Source organism: Camelus ferus, chromosome 34 (assembly GCF_009834535.1).
Source record: "Camelus ferus isolate YT-003-E chromosome 34, BCGSAC_Cfer_1.0, whole genome shotgun sequence".
NCBI classification, from domain to species: domain Eukaryota; kingdom Metazoa; phylum Chordata; class Mammalia; order Artiodactyla; family Camelidae; genus Camelus; species Camelus ferus.
In genome coordinates this window covers 12,223,325-12,239,532 of record NC_045729.1, presented here as the reverse complement: position 1 = coordinate 12,239,532, position 16,208 = coordinate 12,223,325, and the positions used below count along the sequence as shown (strand labels likewise).

Genomic DNA, 16,208 nt, shown 5'->3' with positions numbered 1-16,208 from the left:
CTCAGAGGAGCTAAGTAGCATGGACTTTCAGAACTCAAAGGTTTGGCACCAGCTCTCACCTTCACTCCATTTAGCCCAATTAGTAGGGTCTTTGGAGATCAGGTCAAGCAGTCCCCCATTGTCCCACTTATCTTGTCTCCTCCCTGAGAGAAGAGTTGGAGGACATGCCCAGCTGTGAAGTTGATGATTTATACTTCTTTTTACTGAATTGTTTGCACATAATGGGGACTCAGTATATCTTTGATATTTGCGTGGTAATTTGAATATTTGCTTGGTAATTCCCTTACCTTCTCCTTTATCTCCACACACATCCTAACAAACATACTTAAATTTGTGATGAAGACTCAAAGTCCAATTTGCCATAAAGCGTTCTGTAAATTAACATATGAGTTTAAATTCTAAATTCTGTAATATTTTAGAAGAAACATGTGTGCCACACCCCATTACTGGCAGTGAATGAGATTCCCCTAACATCTTTCATTAACTGTCCCACCTATTTCTCGGGTTTCCGTGTTTCCTCACACCTGAGACTACACTGGTTTGGTTTTGAATGCTGGCAAAAATCTATTAAGATTATTCACACCTTTAGTATGTCTCTGAGGCTCAAAGCTTTATCATTTGATGAAGAATTTGTCCATCGCTTTCTAACTCAAGGGTCTCTGATTTGTTCCTAATACTTAGGATCGCTAAATTAAAAATGAAAGAGTTCTTGTATTCATCATAACTCCTTCGACTGCATGAAATAGAAATTTTAATTCAAATTATATAAGCAAAAATACAATTTATTGATTTATGAAATGAAAAGCAGTTTCAGGCACAGCTGGATCTAGGGGCTCAGACACTTTCATCAGTTTTCACTTTCTTTTCATTTCTCAGCTCTTTTTTCATTGTGTTAGCTGCATTCTCAGGGAGGCAGATTCTCTCTTCTCGGTAGCAAGGCAGCCACTGGCGATTCTAGGCTCATACTCTGCTTTCACTAATCTTCACTCAAAAAAATGGCTCCCATGTACTCCCAGCCCAATTCCATAAAGTATCCTGCTTGTATCTCACAGGCTCTGACTGGATCATTTTCCTATTCCAACATAAATCTCTGTGTCCATGGAGAAGTTACTCATAGGCAGTGGGCTGAGCCAGGTCTGCATCAATTGATAGGTGTGCAGAAGGATTCCCCATGGGGAGTCAGGGTGCCTGGACTGGAAGAAAGCAAAAGGGGACAGGGAAGGCAAAACCCACAAGCCTTCTTTATGCGCCACCTTTGGAAGAGATGATGACACTGGTCAAAAAGGAGACGGAAACAATAACTGCGGGAGTAGCGATGCACTTTTTGCTGGAAGCTGTGAAAACAAACATGTAAGAAAGTTAGCGATGTTTTTGGTAGCAGAGTTTATTTATTTATTTTAAAACACCTTATTTCTCCTTTGATTCACTTTTTTTTTTGGATCTTTTCTTTTTTTTTAATGGAGGTACGGGGGCTTGAACCCAGGACCTTGTGCATGCTAAGCAGGCACTCTACCACTGAGCTATACCCTCCCCCAGATTCACTGTTGTAACTTAGAAAATTCCTAATAAAAATATTTGAAGCTAGCTGCTTTCCAAAAAAAGTCTTCTCTTAGATTTTTTTCTAACTGACAGAACTCAGCTTGCTTATTTTGCAGTCGATGAAGCCAGCACCAAGAGGTTAAGGGGTTTACCTCAGGTCGCCCAGCAGAGCTCCTGATTTTGTCTTTATTTTCGTCAGCAGCAGAATTGTTCCCATTACCGTTACCCTCTCCTTAATTATAATCATCTTATCACCATTATGAAAACTAACATTGATCAAAAGTTTATTCTGTGCTAAGATCTGTTTTAAGCACTTGCTATAAATTAACTCATTTAATCCACGTAACAAAATCCACGTGTTCTCATTAGCCTCACTTTTTACTTAATAAAACTGTGACACAGAGATGTGGAAAAACTTGTCAAACATCACACACCTGGTATGTAGTGTAGGCAGTGATCAACCTTAGGCAGTCTGGTTCAACTCTATATTTTTAACCACTGTATTGTCTCTCCATATATTGCATGTCCTTTCATCAAATTTTTTTTTATTACAAAGTGGGCAAAAAGTATTCACCCCTGCTTGGGGTGTGTGTGTGTATGTGTGTACTGCTTACATGTACGCACTTTTCATGGGGAAAAGTTAGCAGCTAGTTAGGTGTGGCTGATGGAAGCAAAACTAGAATACAAAAAGTTATTGTTAGATATAACTACTAATTGGGAATACAATGGGATGAGATTGTGGAATGAGATGCAAGATGGGAACCTTTTTAAAAATGCTCTAAAGAGTGGAATCTCCTTTTCAACCAGCCTTTGCTAATTATTTAGCATAAAAAAGACATTTGGGGTAGGAAGACATTCAACTCTGTGATTGCCTCAATATTGGAACATATTGTTTGATAGGATCATCAGATGATGGAGTAATATTTTCCCCATTACTTTCACATAATGTATAAAATCCCTTGAGTTTCCTGAAATTTCTATTTGAAATTCTATATGTACCAACAGTAATTTTCAAAACCTCAGTTTTCTTAGATAAGAAAAATTAATATTGCATACATATTTCTAAGCTTTTGTCAAAGTTTGTTTTAAAATTGTATTAGCTAAATTCTTACAGGGACCCGGGGACCATTAACACCACTTTAGGAAATCCCTCATTGGAATGATTATTAAGTGTTTTTTGTTTTATTTTCTCTTCACTGAGGCTAGAGATCACAAAAACCTCTAGCCCCGTACTTTTTCATAGGGTAAGATTCTACTGAGGAGTTATCAGAAAATATTGATTAACATGGAAACAGTATAATAGAGAAAGATGATGGTTTTGGGGGATGATTGGCTTTGGTGTTGAAGCTCTACCCTAGATGTTTGACTTAGATCATGTCAGTTACCTTCATTGGGCCTCAGTTTTCTCACCTGAAAAATGAGAGCATCTCCAGGTTTTTGGAAATGCCATTATCACCGCTACCACTTTGCTTCACTGTGATTGTGCTAATGTTCAAATAAGAGACAAACACAGAGACGTTGCTATGTTATAATCATACACATCCTTCAAAACTACCTCTGAAGCCCTCTTCATAAAACTAGAATATTAAAAATAGCTTACTTTAATTTTATTTTCTTAGGTTAAAGTCATTTTTTCTTTCCTCTCTTGTTTTTCTCCACCTCTCTTACGGTCATTATCATTTCTACTTCATATTAGTATTTTTTTACACAGGCAATATATTTAGGAGAATAAATGAAAAATACCTGTGAATTAAATTAATTACAGTCTCTCATTTGAAGACAACCCACGTTAATTTTACTTTTGTTATTTGTCTTTACTTTTCTTCTAGACTAGTCAATGCTTTTTACTCCCTCTGTTCCCTAGTACAGTACTTTTCAAATTGGAAGTTGTGATCCATTAATGGTTTGTGACATCAGTTTAGTAGGTCATAGCCATCACTCTTTAATAATGTAATAATGGGTTAAAATATAAAACACTAGCATTACAATGCATGTGAAAAGATCAACTATTGTCTTGTATATGCATCTGTGTATGTGTATTTATGTGAATGCAAAGTGTGTTTATAATGTAAATAGTCAGAGTCACAGAAGATTGAAACAGATTGTAGGTTCTCAGTAACATTTTTGAAGGGAAAAATAAATCTCCTGAAAGCAACCTATAGAGAAAATTGTCCTGGACTTGTACAGTGGGGTTAATAGCCCAATATACAGGTTGCTTGTACGAATTAAAAGCTAAGGGGTGTGACAGTCTTGTGAGCTAAACTGCTAAACAAATACCATTTTATTGCTGTGTTATAACCTAAATTTCATCACCTCTGCCTTAGGTACACAGTCTGGGGAGAAATGCATAATTATTATGTCTTTTATCTCATGAAATCTGAATCTGTTAATTATATCAGATTGTTCAGAAAGAAATATTCAATCTCTTGAAAAAAAAGCAGAAAAAGGAAAAACTGACATGCATTATATCTAGTTAATCTAGTATTTGGTGGCAAATGCAATCTAGAGCCTTGTTGTGTCAAAATTCTGAGTGATGAGTGTTGATCTTTTAGAATGTTATTTAGAAAAAAATTGGCCCTAAAAAAATGGTGTTATCTCTTCTGTCTTTTCCTTTTATAGTCAGTTTTACTGAAGCAGACATTTGTGCCATTAAACTATTATCCCACTTCCACGTGCAAAGTACTTTCCCAGAGTTTTTCAGTTGTGTTTGAGAGGGTGGATACCAAGTGCCAGCACGACATCCCTTCTAGGAAAGTGTTGCCCCTGTGTTAGACATGAAGAAAGAGAGTTGTCGTTTGCACAAGGCCACAGAGCTATGGACGCGCCCAGCCCTCACTGGCCCCACCGTCCCTGCTCTTCCCATCATGCCATGCCGTCTCCCACGTTTATCCGATTACCCATCCTTTTGCCCATTTGTCTGAGACAGACACTCTACCTCAAGGTGAGTGTGATGCCACCAATGGAGAAAACTGCTCTGAGATAACTGAAGCCCAGAGTAAAAGAAGACAGGAAATGATAAGTTAATAAAACAGGTAACTATAATGGTAGCAATGATAGCAGCTGAAGAGTTTTGGGTACTTATTTAACACGTGTCACATCCGATTCTAGGAGCTTTTTACTCTCACTTCATGTTATCCTCACCAGAATCTTATAAAGGTAGGTTTTACTTTTTAAAACAAAATTATTCCTATTCTACATATAAAGAAACTGAGGCACAGAGAGACGAAGCCATTTGTCCGTATTCTCGCTGCTGGTAACTGGCAAGATTAACACGTAAAACCAGGCTCACTACAAACAATTGACTATTTTTTCTGGAAACATGCTTAAGAATTTTGATTATGTGAAACATTTTGACAAATAAACCCCTCTTCTTTGTGAATCCAGTGACACAGAACAGAGCATGTATTTGTGTGTTTACAGATTTTTGGCACAGATTATTTTGCTGAAAGAAGCAACTTTTAAGGACAGATAACTCACATAACGTATTTTGAGTCTTCCAGTGGGCATGAAAACATCTGTTTCTGTGGTAACAAGTACAGGTGAGAGAAGAATTAGAAGAAAATTTCTTTTGCACATTCACTCCCTTAAATGTATTATGCTACCGATTTGACCCCTTGACTCTCTGAAGGCGACACATTCCTGAGAATTCTTTGAACTTGAGAACTGCAGTTACAAGTTAATGGAAGCAATTTTGAAATACACTGAAGGACTGGGGAAGCTCTGCTCTCTAATTACTGTCTTTTTTATCGGGAGAATGCAGGGCCCTGGCTGACCAGTTTTAAAGTTCTTCCTGTTGTTTTTCACATATTGCGTCTGTCAGATTAAGAGGGAACCAGAGAGGAAACATAAATCACTACCTCACGGGGATTCTGGGGGGACGTAGAATCGCTTGAGGACTCCTGCTTGTGAAAACATCGAAAGGAGAGGATTCCAGTTTCATGAGAAATCAGATATCTGTTCTGCTTCATTTGTTCATTCACTCACTCACACCCTCTGTGAAGCCCCGAGGCTGCGGTTAGTGGTGTAGTCCAGCTGGTGGGGTGGGAAGAGTGAAGTGGGCCATAGCAGCCGTCTAGAAAAGCAGGTCTGGGGAGACAACTAATCTTCCTCCCTACCAGTGAAGGGACTCGCAGATAAGAAAAACCCACCACCTCCCTGCTCCCATTGTTCATGCATGGGTCAACCAATCTACTGCTGCTCCAGGATGTTGGAATAAGTAGAACGTTACTTACTAGTTAATAGAAATGACTCAGATTTTGGAAAGAGCTTACCTACTGAGAAAAATGAAATACTGCACTGAATAGCTGAAAGCATTCTGAAGTCAATCAAACTTTTTCTTTTTTTTTGTAACCGGTAGAGATAGGTGACTATTGGTCCATTCCTAGACTGTATAGCCTTTTTGTCCTCAGCTGAAGTGTCTGTGCCAACAACTAGCCAATGGCAGACTTGAGGCTTCCCTCAGCTGGATTCCCTGTGAGGCTGGGGGATGGTGGGACCAGAGGATGGAGCAGCTTCCCTGCAACTTTCAGCATCATCACTGCAGGTTCGGTTTACTCTCCATCATTCACTCTCCTGGTAGCTTTATCGCTGTGCTGGCTAGAAGGACACCCCAGTTCCAGCTCTTGGCCTATCATACAATGCCTCTGACCAAAATATTACCCTCCAAGACCAGTGGTACTTTTATTCTGCATTTATAATCTCTTTTCCCGAAACCGCCCAGTGATGAATTTCTAGGAAAAATTGAGATACGGTAACTCACATCTCAAGTGACCACACTCTAGATCATTTACACTGTGGTGACAGCTCCTTACTCTTGACTAGGGGTTGAATCTTCTAGAATATTTTCCCTTCTTAGCAAATATTGGAACTCTTTTTAGTCAATTGAGTTATGTTGTCATCAGACCCAAGGCCCAGATCTTTTAGAGGCATTTATTCATTCACTCATTCAATCATTGTAGATTGAATGCCCCCTGTGTGCCAGGGGACTAAAGTTAATAATAGTCAAAACTTATTTACCATTTATTATATGCTAGGGAATGTAGAAATAATTTAGTATTTTATTTTATCTAACCTTCACAAGAGCCCTACGGGGCTCGTATCATTTTGCTCATTATGAGGGTGAAAGTTAAGAGTTTAAGCAGTCTGACTGAGAACACAGCTAAAAAGTGGTACACGTTGCATATGAGTCTAGACAGGGTGGGTCTGGGGTCAGACTGCCTGGATTCCATGCCAGGCTCTTAAACAAGATGTAGTCAAGCCCCTGCCCACCAAGAACTTACAGAGCAAAAGATTATTGAGTGCCTTAGGTTTGATTTCTGATTTCAAATATCCCAAGACCAACCAAATTTCCAGAATCTAGTAATACTCATGGCTATCCCAGATAAGCCCTAACTCAAAACCAAGTTAAAGCTGTGTTTGAGTAGTTTCACCACAGGAGAGCAAAGGTCACTAATTTGGGGAGGGAGAAGCGTCTTGAAGAAAGAGAGTCCCTGTGTTTCTTTGGGACTTGCAGAGTGCTAGAGCATGGGAAATGGTTTCTGTTATATATTCCTCCCCCCTGTCTCCTCCTCCTTGACATAAATAGTCTATGATTTTTCTCTAGTGTATTTTATTGTGCTCATTAACCTAGGATAAATATTACCCAACTCAGATCCATGATGAGAATGAAGCAACGGTGTCCTTGGCAGACGCGGTTCCAAAGAATCCTGGAACCTGAGTGTGGAGTGTGGATATTATCACTTATTATCTAAAGCTCACTGTTTTGTTCACATTTTACTCTAGTTTTCATTCTCCTCTATAAACACTGATCTTTGGGGTCTGAAGAGATATACACATTTCATTCATAATTGCTGCCTGCCCCGCTGTCACGGGGAGGAGAGAGGAGATAAAAGTACGGGTCACCTCTCCCTGAGTCTGTGTTTACTGATAGGCCAGGGTGAGCGGGACTTAAACTGCAGGGTGGATGCCAGTTTGAGGACCTTTGCAACGCTTTAGCCCTGACGCGTTGAGAAATGATGACAGCCTGAATGATTAACACTGGTAATGAAGATGGAGTAGAGAAAGATCCATGGATGTTTCAAAGTTAGACTCCTGAGCTGGGTTGCAGTCAACGGTCAGTGTGAACTAATGCACATGTGGATAAGGAAAGTCTTCTTCCTTCTGCTTCTGAATCAAACCAGGCACAGCAGTTACTGCAGAATTTGGACAGCATTTGCTGTCAAGTGACTGGCTGGCAACATGCAAGGCTAAAATGGAATCAGTTATGTGTTTTTCTTAAAAGGAGTTTAACATTTTTTTTTTGTACTGTGATATCTCTAATTTCTCCTGCTTCAGTTCATTTTCCACAATAGCAAGAGCTCTTGCTAAATGCTGATCTGACTGATGCTCTACCTTACAAACTAAGGATTTCTTACTACTTACAGCATGAAGCTCGAAAATTCTCAGTATGGAATACAAGAATTTTTACAGTCTGGCCCCATCAGAACTCTCCAGCCCCAATCAGTCTCCTCTCCCTCTCTACTCCTAGCCTCTCCCTATCCTATACATCCTACCCTCCAGTCATCCAGAATTTCGGAGTTTCCCTGAAAACACCAGGCTGTTTGAAATCTCTGATTCAGCATGTGCTTTTTCTGCTTGAAATGACTTTTTCTCTCTTCTTTCACTGCGAACTCCCATTCCTACTTCCAGTCCCATGTGGTCCCCTATTGTGAAGCCTTCTCCCTTCCCCCAGAGAGAATGAGTGGCTAGCTTCCTGCCCTGGGCTGCCACAACCGCTGCTTAAACATCTGGCGTATTACTTAGTACTTTTGGGTGTAGACATTAGTTTGTATTTCCACTTCTCGTGAGACTAAAAATCCTTCTAGAATAGTGATTTTGCTTTATTCTGTGTCACCTGGGCCCTTCCATCCCAGTTCCTAGAACATAGAAAAGGGTGAATAGGTAGGCGTGAATGAATAAATCACACCTCCTGCTTTGCTTTTAGCACTCCTTGCTCATGAAATGACCATGACAAAAAAAGAATTTGAGGGAGAAGGTTAAATGCTATGTTTTATTCCCTATCTTCTCCAGTAGAGATACCGTATTTGTCTAGCATGCCCCATAGATTAGTGCCAGTGCAGAAACACGTTTTCCTGGAGGCAGGTGAGGAGAAAGAAGAGAGGGGAAATCAAGAAATAAGGTGGGCTTTCTCTATTCTGCCAATTCCACCATTACTGAAGGCTAATATCCATGTTTTTGGCCTTCCCCCCAGCCAGTCCACTCAGAAAAATAACTTTTATAAAAGAATAGCGGTCTGTGACCCTGGTAAGAGTGGATTCAACTTGGATTAATAATAATACCTTTCAGCAGCTGGCAGTTATACGTGCTCAGGTTCCCAGTTGACTGCAGTTGCAACCAGTTTCCTCTTGGGTGGTAGCTTGTATTTATAACTTTAAACAACTCATAGGGAGGGACCAGGACCTCCTTCTTGAGAGAGACATCTTGTACAGGTGCACCCAGGCAGGTTAATATGGTAAATAACGTTTGGTTCCCAGACTTCTGTGCCTCTTCTCTTAGGAGGGAGGTGGAGAGGAACTGGCCAAATCGAATGGTGGCACCTGTGTGGGCTTCCAAGTAGACATCCTTCATCTCGTGATGCACCTCATAACACAGGGGTTCATTCCTCCTAACAGTCTCGTTCCTCAGCAGCTGGATTGCCGAGGTCAGGTAGTAGTGTAGATATTTGAAATGGAATGAATGTTTATATTCCTGTGGAGACCTAGCAGCACTGGCCATGGCTCTAGCGAAGTCTGATTGAACGGTGTTGTTTGATGAATAAACCAAGATGGCCAAGGCATGTGCAGTACTCATGTTCTTGGGGAGAGCTTTTGCTTGGTTCAACCAGGTTACATGGGTGAACTGCCAGACCTTGCGGTAATCCCTATGGGCTTCTAGTTCTTTTGTGAAATAATCCCCTTGAATCAGCTCATCTATGACCTGTTGCTTGCAGCCTTGGTACTGATCATCAAAGGAATTTGGTGCCAAGTCAAAGTCGATTTTAACTGCAACCTATAAGGAAGGAAGAATCTTGATTTTAGTTTTTCAAATCAGATGGTGAATCTTGTTGACCTGAAATAAATAGACTGCCAGGTATTTCTCTGGCCAAGATGGTTTTATTTGGGATCAGCAGAGAATTGCAGTTCAGGGTCTGTAACCATGGTGTGCCATGTATAAGTCCCTGTAGGACGAGTGAAGAGGAACACTTTCATAGAGAGGAAAAGGAAGATTGTGGGGAGGCGGTTTAGTAAACAAAGAGTCCATGTCTTTCCTTGACGGAACCCTTGCCAGGAAAGAAGTCTTTCTTCTTCCTGTTGGACTCCACTATGTCTCAGGGTGTGAGAGCTCCCCATTCTGGTCTCCTGACTCTATTGAGGTTTCTGTTTTATAGCTTTGTATAGTGTGATAGCAGATTTGCTATACTCTAAGACCAAGTTGTCTCCTCAAAATCAGTATTTGCTGAAGCAAGTTTCACTCATGATCATTACATTGCTCCAGTCCGTCCTGTGTCAGTGACCCACGCTAGAGATTGAATTTTGTTTGACAAATATTACTGAAAGCACAAAAAAACCTTCATTTCAAAACCTCAAAAAATCCAGGGAGGAAGTGACCTTTTTTTATATCACTGAGAACAGTCTTTTTGCATATTGAGCATTTAAGGAAAAAACTAACAATGTTAAAGTTTAATTATACTTTCTGTTTCTTCTCCCGACCCCTTCACAATCTGTCATGAGTATTTTAAAGCAGATCTCTTTTATGACTACCTAAAACCTGTGTGAAATCTTTGGAATTTATTTAAGAAAAGATTTAAGTGATGAGTAATGTTCAGTTCTCCAAGGGGACCCCTAGTTAATGACAGCCTTCTCTCCACGTAGGACCTGAAAAAAATGAGAAAAAAAGGCTACAATATAATTTTTACTACTAAGTGAGCCATGTTGGAGCACACACCTTTAGGTCTGATGACTGGTGGGCTTGTTAAGTGTAAACCTCAGAATGAGGCTGACTTGCCCACCCAGCCGTGGGCAGTATTGGATTGCAGTCTGTTCAGGTTAGATTCTTATCACGGAGGAATACAGAACTCACGCTTTTGCCATCAGGCTGACTCCCAGGAGGAAGAAGAGCAGTCAAACTCAGCATATCCAGTTATCCTTCCTGACTTTACTGATCAAGTGAATTCGCCCACCTCCAGGGGAGCGGCGTGAGGGAAGGGCTGGACAGCGGTCAGGAGTCTTCCTAGGAAAGTCCTTCCTCTGAGGAACCCGGAGTGGAAACCAGAAGTGGGGAAAAGACATTTTCTCATGGGTAGCCGATTGAATGTTACTTGTTGATTTGTGTCATGTTCAATTGAAGTTAGAGATTTGAATACAGGCCCGTTAAGTATCATCAGTCTGTAATTTAGAGCCATATTTTCAGTTATCTAAATTCCAAGATGTTTCCGTTTTGGCAAAGAAAGGATGCTTTTCTAATAACCAGTACTTATTAAAGAACATGTTAAGAGATCAGAATCCAGCCAGTTAATGTCAAGAATGTAGCAGCTGGAATTCAGAAATGCACCATTCGGTATTTTTACTGTGTCATTTATGATGAGACGTCATCTAGTCACGAGTAAACTGGAACAAAATTTTAAGACTGCTTAAATGATTTTAACCGCTAACTTTACAGCCTGTTTGCAGATAGTTCTACAGTATCTATTTAAACCGAAACAAAATAAAAAAAATGCTCTGTCAAATTTCACAAACTCTCAAACTTTAATATATTACTAGATTTCAAATGTGTATTCTATCTGTTAACATGAGTTATTTTTCATTACATAAAACTTTGTAAGGCTTCTTTTGAGTTGATCCATATGATACAGTCTAGAGCCAAATCGACTTGATTTATTTTGCATTATTTGTCTGACAGAGCAGGGTTTTACTTAAATTTTATGGAGAATCAAGCCTCTAGCTTCCAGAATGCCAAATTTAGAAACTGTAAAGAACACCACAGTCTGTTTTTGACCCTCTTTGCTAGCATGACTTATGAAAATGTCTAAATGAAATGCTATCTCAAGGAACTCAAGGTCATTCAAAAGTTGTCACCAGGAGAATGCTCTGTTGGGGATTGATGGTAAAGAGACCGCCTCCCCCGTGGCCTCCCACCTCGGAACTCACCGTGGGCCTCTGCAGGGTGGAGAGCAGCAGGACGAGAGGAAGCTGCCCTCTCAAGGGCCGGATTCTCACCGCAGGGGCTGCAGTCGCTGGGAGAAGAGTCCACGGGCGTCTGTGGGTCCGTGGACAGCATTTGTCTGTGTTAGAAGCCCTTCTTTGCCCTTGCAGCTTCATCCTGAAATGAGTTCTCAGAGCGTTCCTTTGGAGTTTTCTTTGGCTAAGTCTCAGCAAGAACCTTCCTTGTCTACGTCTATGTTGAGACTTCTGTGGACCAGAGCGACCAGCAGTTTTTCCCAGAGAAGGAATCAACCCCAACTCACTTGCAAAGCTGAAATCTCTGTCAAATACCCAGACTTGTGCACCAAATAAGGGCTTCTAAAGTAAACTCAAGTTCGTTCCCAATGGAAAAAAAATCCTAATGTAGCCTGTATGCAGGGGAATTCCAAAGGCCTGTTAAGGGTCAGGCTCACCAGCTCAGCCTTAACTTTCTTAGGAAAGCAGAACAAGGCACACACTGTACAGTGCTTGGCGCCAAGTGGGGTTATCTCGTGCTGCAGCCGTCCATCCTGAGTGACGTGATTGGCTGGTGCAGGTCCCTGGGAAGATGCCACCTTAAGGTGGGCCTGTGTTGGGCTCATCTGGTGCTGCTGAAAGGCCCTGCCCAGGAGGGGCTGTCACGAAGCAGAACAGTAGGGTTACTGTCAGAAAGAAGGCTCTTTTTGCTGCTTTCCCACCATACCTTTGATACTGTCCACTCCAGAAATTATACCTGTTGGGGTCACAGCTCTTCTGTGTTTTTTCTTCTGACTGAAAGCTCAGATCTTCAATCTACACTATTTCAGTCTGTAGGAAATCCAAATGACTACAGTCAGAAGACAGTGTCTGAATAGCTGACAGCACCTAAAAGTAGGTGACATCAACCAGTATTTTTAACAGGTTCCATCACGCTGAGTTCATTCAGCGTAGGTGTCCTACGCAACACTCTCTTGGACACTTTGTAGCCTGAACATCCTTTCCCTATTCCCAATCCGTGGGAGAGTTGTTTTTCTTGCAAATCTTTCCCATGTACACTTTCTGATTCATTCTTTAGCTGTGAAGGGAAACTAAATCTTGTTCCCGGAAATTCTGGTATTTTTTTCACCACCCTAATGTTTTTTAATCTGAAATTTCTGATGATCACAGCAGTTATGTCTCATTACAAAAGTTCAGAGTATCTAGAAAAATATAAAGACAGAATGAAATTACAGAATGAAGGTACTATTTAGATTTAGATTTTGGTTTTACACACACACACACAGATGAGCGCACATACATTGAAATTATGTTCGTGATTTTGCATGCTGTGTTTTCCCTTAGTGTTTTAACGTACACACATCCCCGTATAATTTAATATTTATTAAAAACATGATTTTTTTTATGTCTGTACAATATCCTACCATTGGTGCTACCATACAGTGACATATGGGATGGATCCATGGACTGCACTGTGTCAAAAGCAGATTAGTTAATGAGTAGAATCTGAAGTCTTGAGAAAGACACCTGGGTTCAGTTCCTGGCCCAACTACTTAATGTCTGAGCTTGTGCAAGGTACTTCTCTGCTACTCAGTTTCCTCATAGGCTAAGAGGAGTTGATAATAGTACCTACCTTACTGAATGCTTTGATACATTTAAAACCCTTAAAACAGCACCTGGCACTGATAAATTGTTTAATAAAGAAAAACAATGATTATTATTTGTACCAAATATTTATTGAATAAATATTTTATATTTAGCCTGTTTTCAACTTTGTACTGTTATAAACAATGGAGATCATGTTTTGGACATAAATCTTTGTGCGGTTTTCTTCTTGCAATTTTTAAAGCCCCAGTTTTAGAGGTGTGATCACTAATCAATGAAATGTATACGTTTTTGGACTTAACTGAAAACGTGAGTAGTGCATGAAAATATCTCTTTAAGACCTTAATAATTCTAAAATTCCTCATTATCAACTGTTAATTTGGGATATTGAGGTTTCACAAAGAGAAATAAAAAGAGTCTGAAAACTTGGATTATGGGTCTAGTTCTGCAGCTTGCTAACTGAATTAACTAAAAACCCTACAAGCTGTCTAAGCCTGTTTCCGTCACCGTGTAGAAATGTCAAAAATAAATAAAGTGATAGTAATTACCTTTTTTGGAGAGTGTACTCTGCTTTAAGACCTTTTATCATGATCTCAAACCATAATACAACCAGGAGATGTTTTTAACCTCCACTTTATGGGTGCGTTTGCTGAAACACTGTAAGGGCAGATAACTTGTCAGTGATGACAGGCACTTTCCTCTTATCTCCATGGCCCACTGTCTCCATAACCTCTAAAGGACTGACAGTGTCATTTTATTATTACTGTCTATGAAAGGTTCTGCTAATTTTCCTAATGTGACTGTCACTTCCAAAATGAGACCACTAGGGGGCAGCAGGAACCATTGTAACCTTTTTATACAACTGGAATCTGTAGGAGGAAAGAAAAAAGGAGAAAGAGGGAGGGAAAAACAGAGAGAGAAACAGAGGGAAGAGACTGAGACAGAGGAAGGGAGGAGGAAGGGAGGAGGGAGGGAGGAGAGAGAACACCAGGAATAATAACTGGGGTGGGGAAGGGTCACAGGTCTGGTGTGTGAGTGTGTGTACATTTTTGAGTAAAATTTTAAAAAGTTTTCTGACAGTGTTTAGAAAAAAAATCACCTTTTGTCTTGAGAGCTGTTTTATTAAAATTCCCATGAGATGGTGTAAAATTAGTTAACTTAGAGCTTGAGGTTCACTCAGTTACCATTTTCTTGATGATACTCAGTTCTCCAAAATGCAGTCTGTTTGTGCTGCCTGGAGGGGTAAGAGGGATGTAGGTTTTGCAGTTGTGCAGAACTGTGTTAGTATTTTGCCTCCGTGACTTCCCAGCTTTTGTGAATTTGAGTCAGTTTTGTTCGCTCTTAGTCTCAGCTTCTTCGTATGTGTAAAAGCAGACATGACGGCACCACTCTTGCAGGGCCGTGTTGGCAATGAAATTGAGACACCTTGCAAAATACCGTGGAGTGGACTCAGGAATGCTAGTATCTCTGGAGCGGACTGATTAAGGGGTAAACATGGGCTCTTGAGAAAGACACCTCGGCTCGATCCTGTCTTGTGTCACGTCCTTCACGTTTGACCTGGGCCAGTATTTACCTCCCTGCTCCCCACTTACCTCTGCTTCCTGATTCCACTGGCACTTAGCAGGTGCTCAGAGCCTGTTGGCGCCTCCTGATATTTGAAGACCCACAACTCATAGGGTGTTTAACAAGGTGAAAGTTAATTTCTATGAAAAGTTTTAATAAATAGCTCTTTAAGAAAATGTTTTGCTAATTTTCTGGAATACATTCTGAACGTTCTAGACTCGTTTTCTAAAGCTTCTTTCAGAGCATGGATTGAAGTAGTCGCTAGAGGGCCTTCTTGGCTGGGGGGGCGGCGGTGGTGAAGGCAGGGAATAGGGGGGAGTGTATTTTTTGCCATTAGCCTCAGAGTTTGGAAGTGGCTCTTGGTATTTCCTGTTTGGATCTTGTTAAACTCCTTTGGACCTGTGTTCCTTCAATGGCGTACAGCCAGAAGTCTTTGTTATCCAAAGGAAAGTAGTTTGATAGGGACCCCAAAATTAGATAGTCAGGATAGTTTTAACATTTTAACTTGTCTGTTCTCTTTTACCTTCAGACCCTTATGGAAGTGAATCCAACTCCTTCATTTTTAAATAACTTTTTATTTAGATACAATTTTAAACGTACAGAAACATTGCAAGTTTCTGAACAAGGAATGTATGTATGTCCGAGGAACTCCTGGATGCCCTGTCCGCATTCATCGGTTGCTTATGTTTTGTCCCACTTGCTCTCTCTCTTTTTTCTAAACCACTTGAGAGTAAGTTGCAGACGTCATACCCCTTGTTACTAGATAAACTGAGGCATATTAACAAAATTTCAAGGGTTTGAGCAAAAATCAGTTCAAATTGGGCAGTGCCAAACCAGAACGCTTCACTGACAGGAGCTGGGGAGAGACGTACGTACTTAAAGAAAAGGTAAAAGCGAAGCAAGGAAATTATTCGATTGGCTGTAGCTGAAGCTTTGCCTTATTTGGAAAAGACTCGTTGGCTGTTTGTGGTAGCTTGTCCTGGTTTTGATTTCTTAACGCTGAGGCCCGTCCAGACTCAGGTTTTAGTTTGCTTGTATAGGCTGCTATGTAAGGTGTTAGCACCACCTCAGTCTCATGCCTCCGTGTTTAATTAATTTAATCCCTGCAGGGGCAGAAAATTTTTCCCTCCTTCCCTTCTAGGTTCTTTGGCTGGTCTGAAAATTATGTTGATGTAAGACAAATTAACAGGACAAAAACAAATTTAGTTTCATAAGTATGTGATTCCCATAAAAATGTGTGAAACCCAAAGGCAGTCAGGTAACTGGGGCTTTTATGCCATCCTGGCTAAGGAGTGGGGTATGGCCCTG

The 16,208-nt window shown here is 40.5% G+C and overlaps 2 protein-coding genes across 7 annotated transcripts in view; one reads left to right on the top strand and one right to left on the bottom strand.

Annotated features, from left to right (window-relative positions):
* Nucleotides 1-16,208, top strand: part of C34H12orf60 (chromosome 34 C12orf60 homolog) — a 71,142-nt gene that overhangs the window by 17,748 nt on the left and 37,186 nt on the right. The gene's annotated exons all lie outside the window — the stretch shown is intronic.
* On the bottom strand, nt 729-12,562 carry ART4 (ADP-ribosyltransferase 4 (Dombrock blood group)). Its single transcript, XM_006192160.3, has 3 exons — nt 11,724-12,562; nt 8,877-9,585; nt 729-1,334 (listed from the first exon to the last, which is right to left on the bottom strand). Exons 1-3 carry the CDS (start codon nt 11,892-11,894, stop codon nt 1,243-1,245), a joined length of 972 nt encoding a protein of 323 aa, XP_006192222.1. The 5' UTR covers nt 11,895-12,562; the 3' UTR covers nt 729-1,242.

Coding starts and splice junctions, on each gene's coding strand:
- ART4 (XM_006192160.3), bottom strand. CDS start 11,894: ATGAAGCTGCAAGGGCAAAGAAGGGCTTCTAACACAGACAAATGCTGT. Junction 9,586..11,723: donor CCACCCTGCAGAGGCCCACG/GTGAGTTCCGAG, acceptor CCTTCCTTATAG/GTTGCAGTTAAAATCGACTT. Junction 1,335..8,876: donor TAACTGCCAGCTGCTGAAAG/GTATTATTATTA, acceptor TTGTTTTCACAG/CTTCCAGCAAAAAGTGCATC.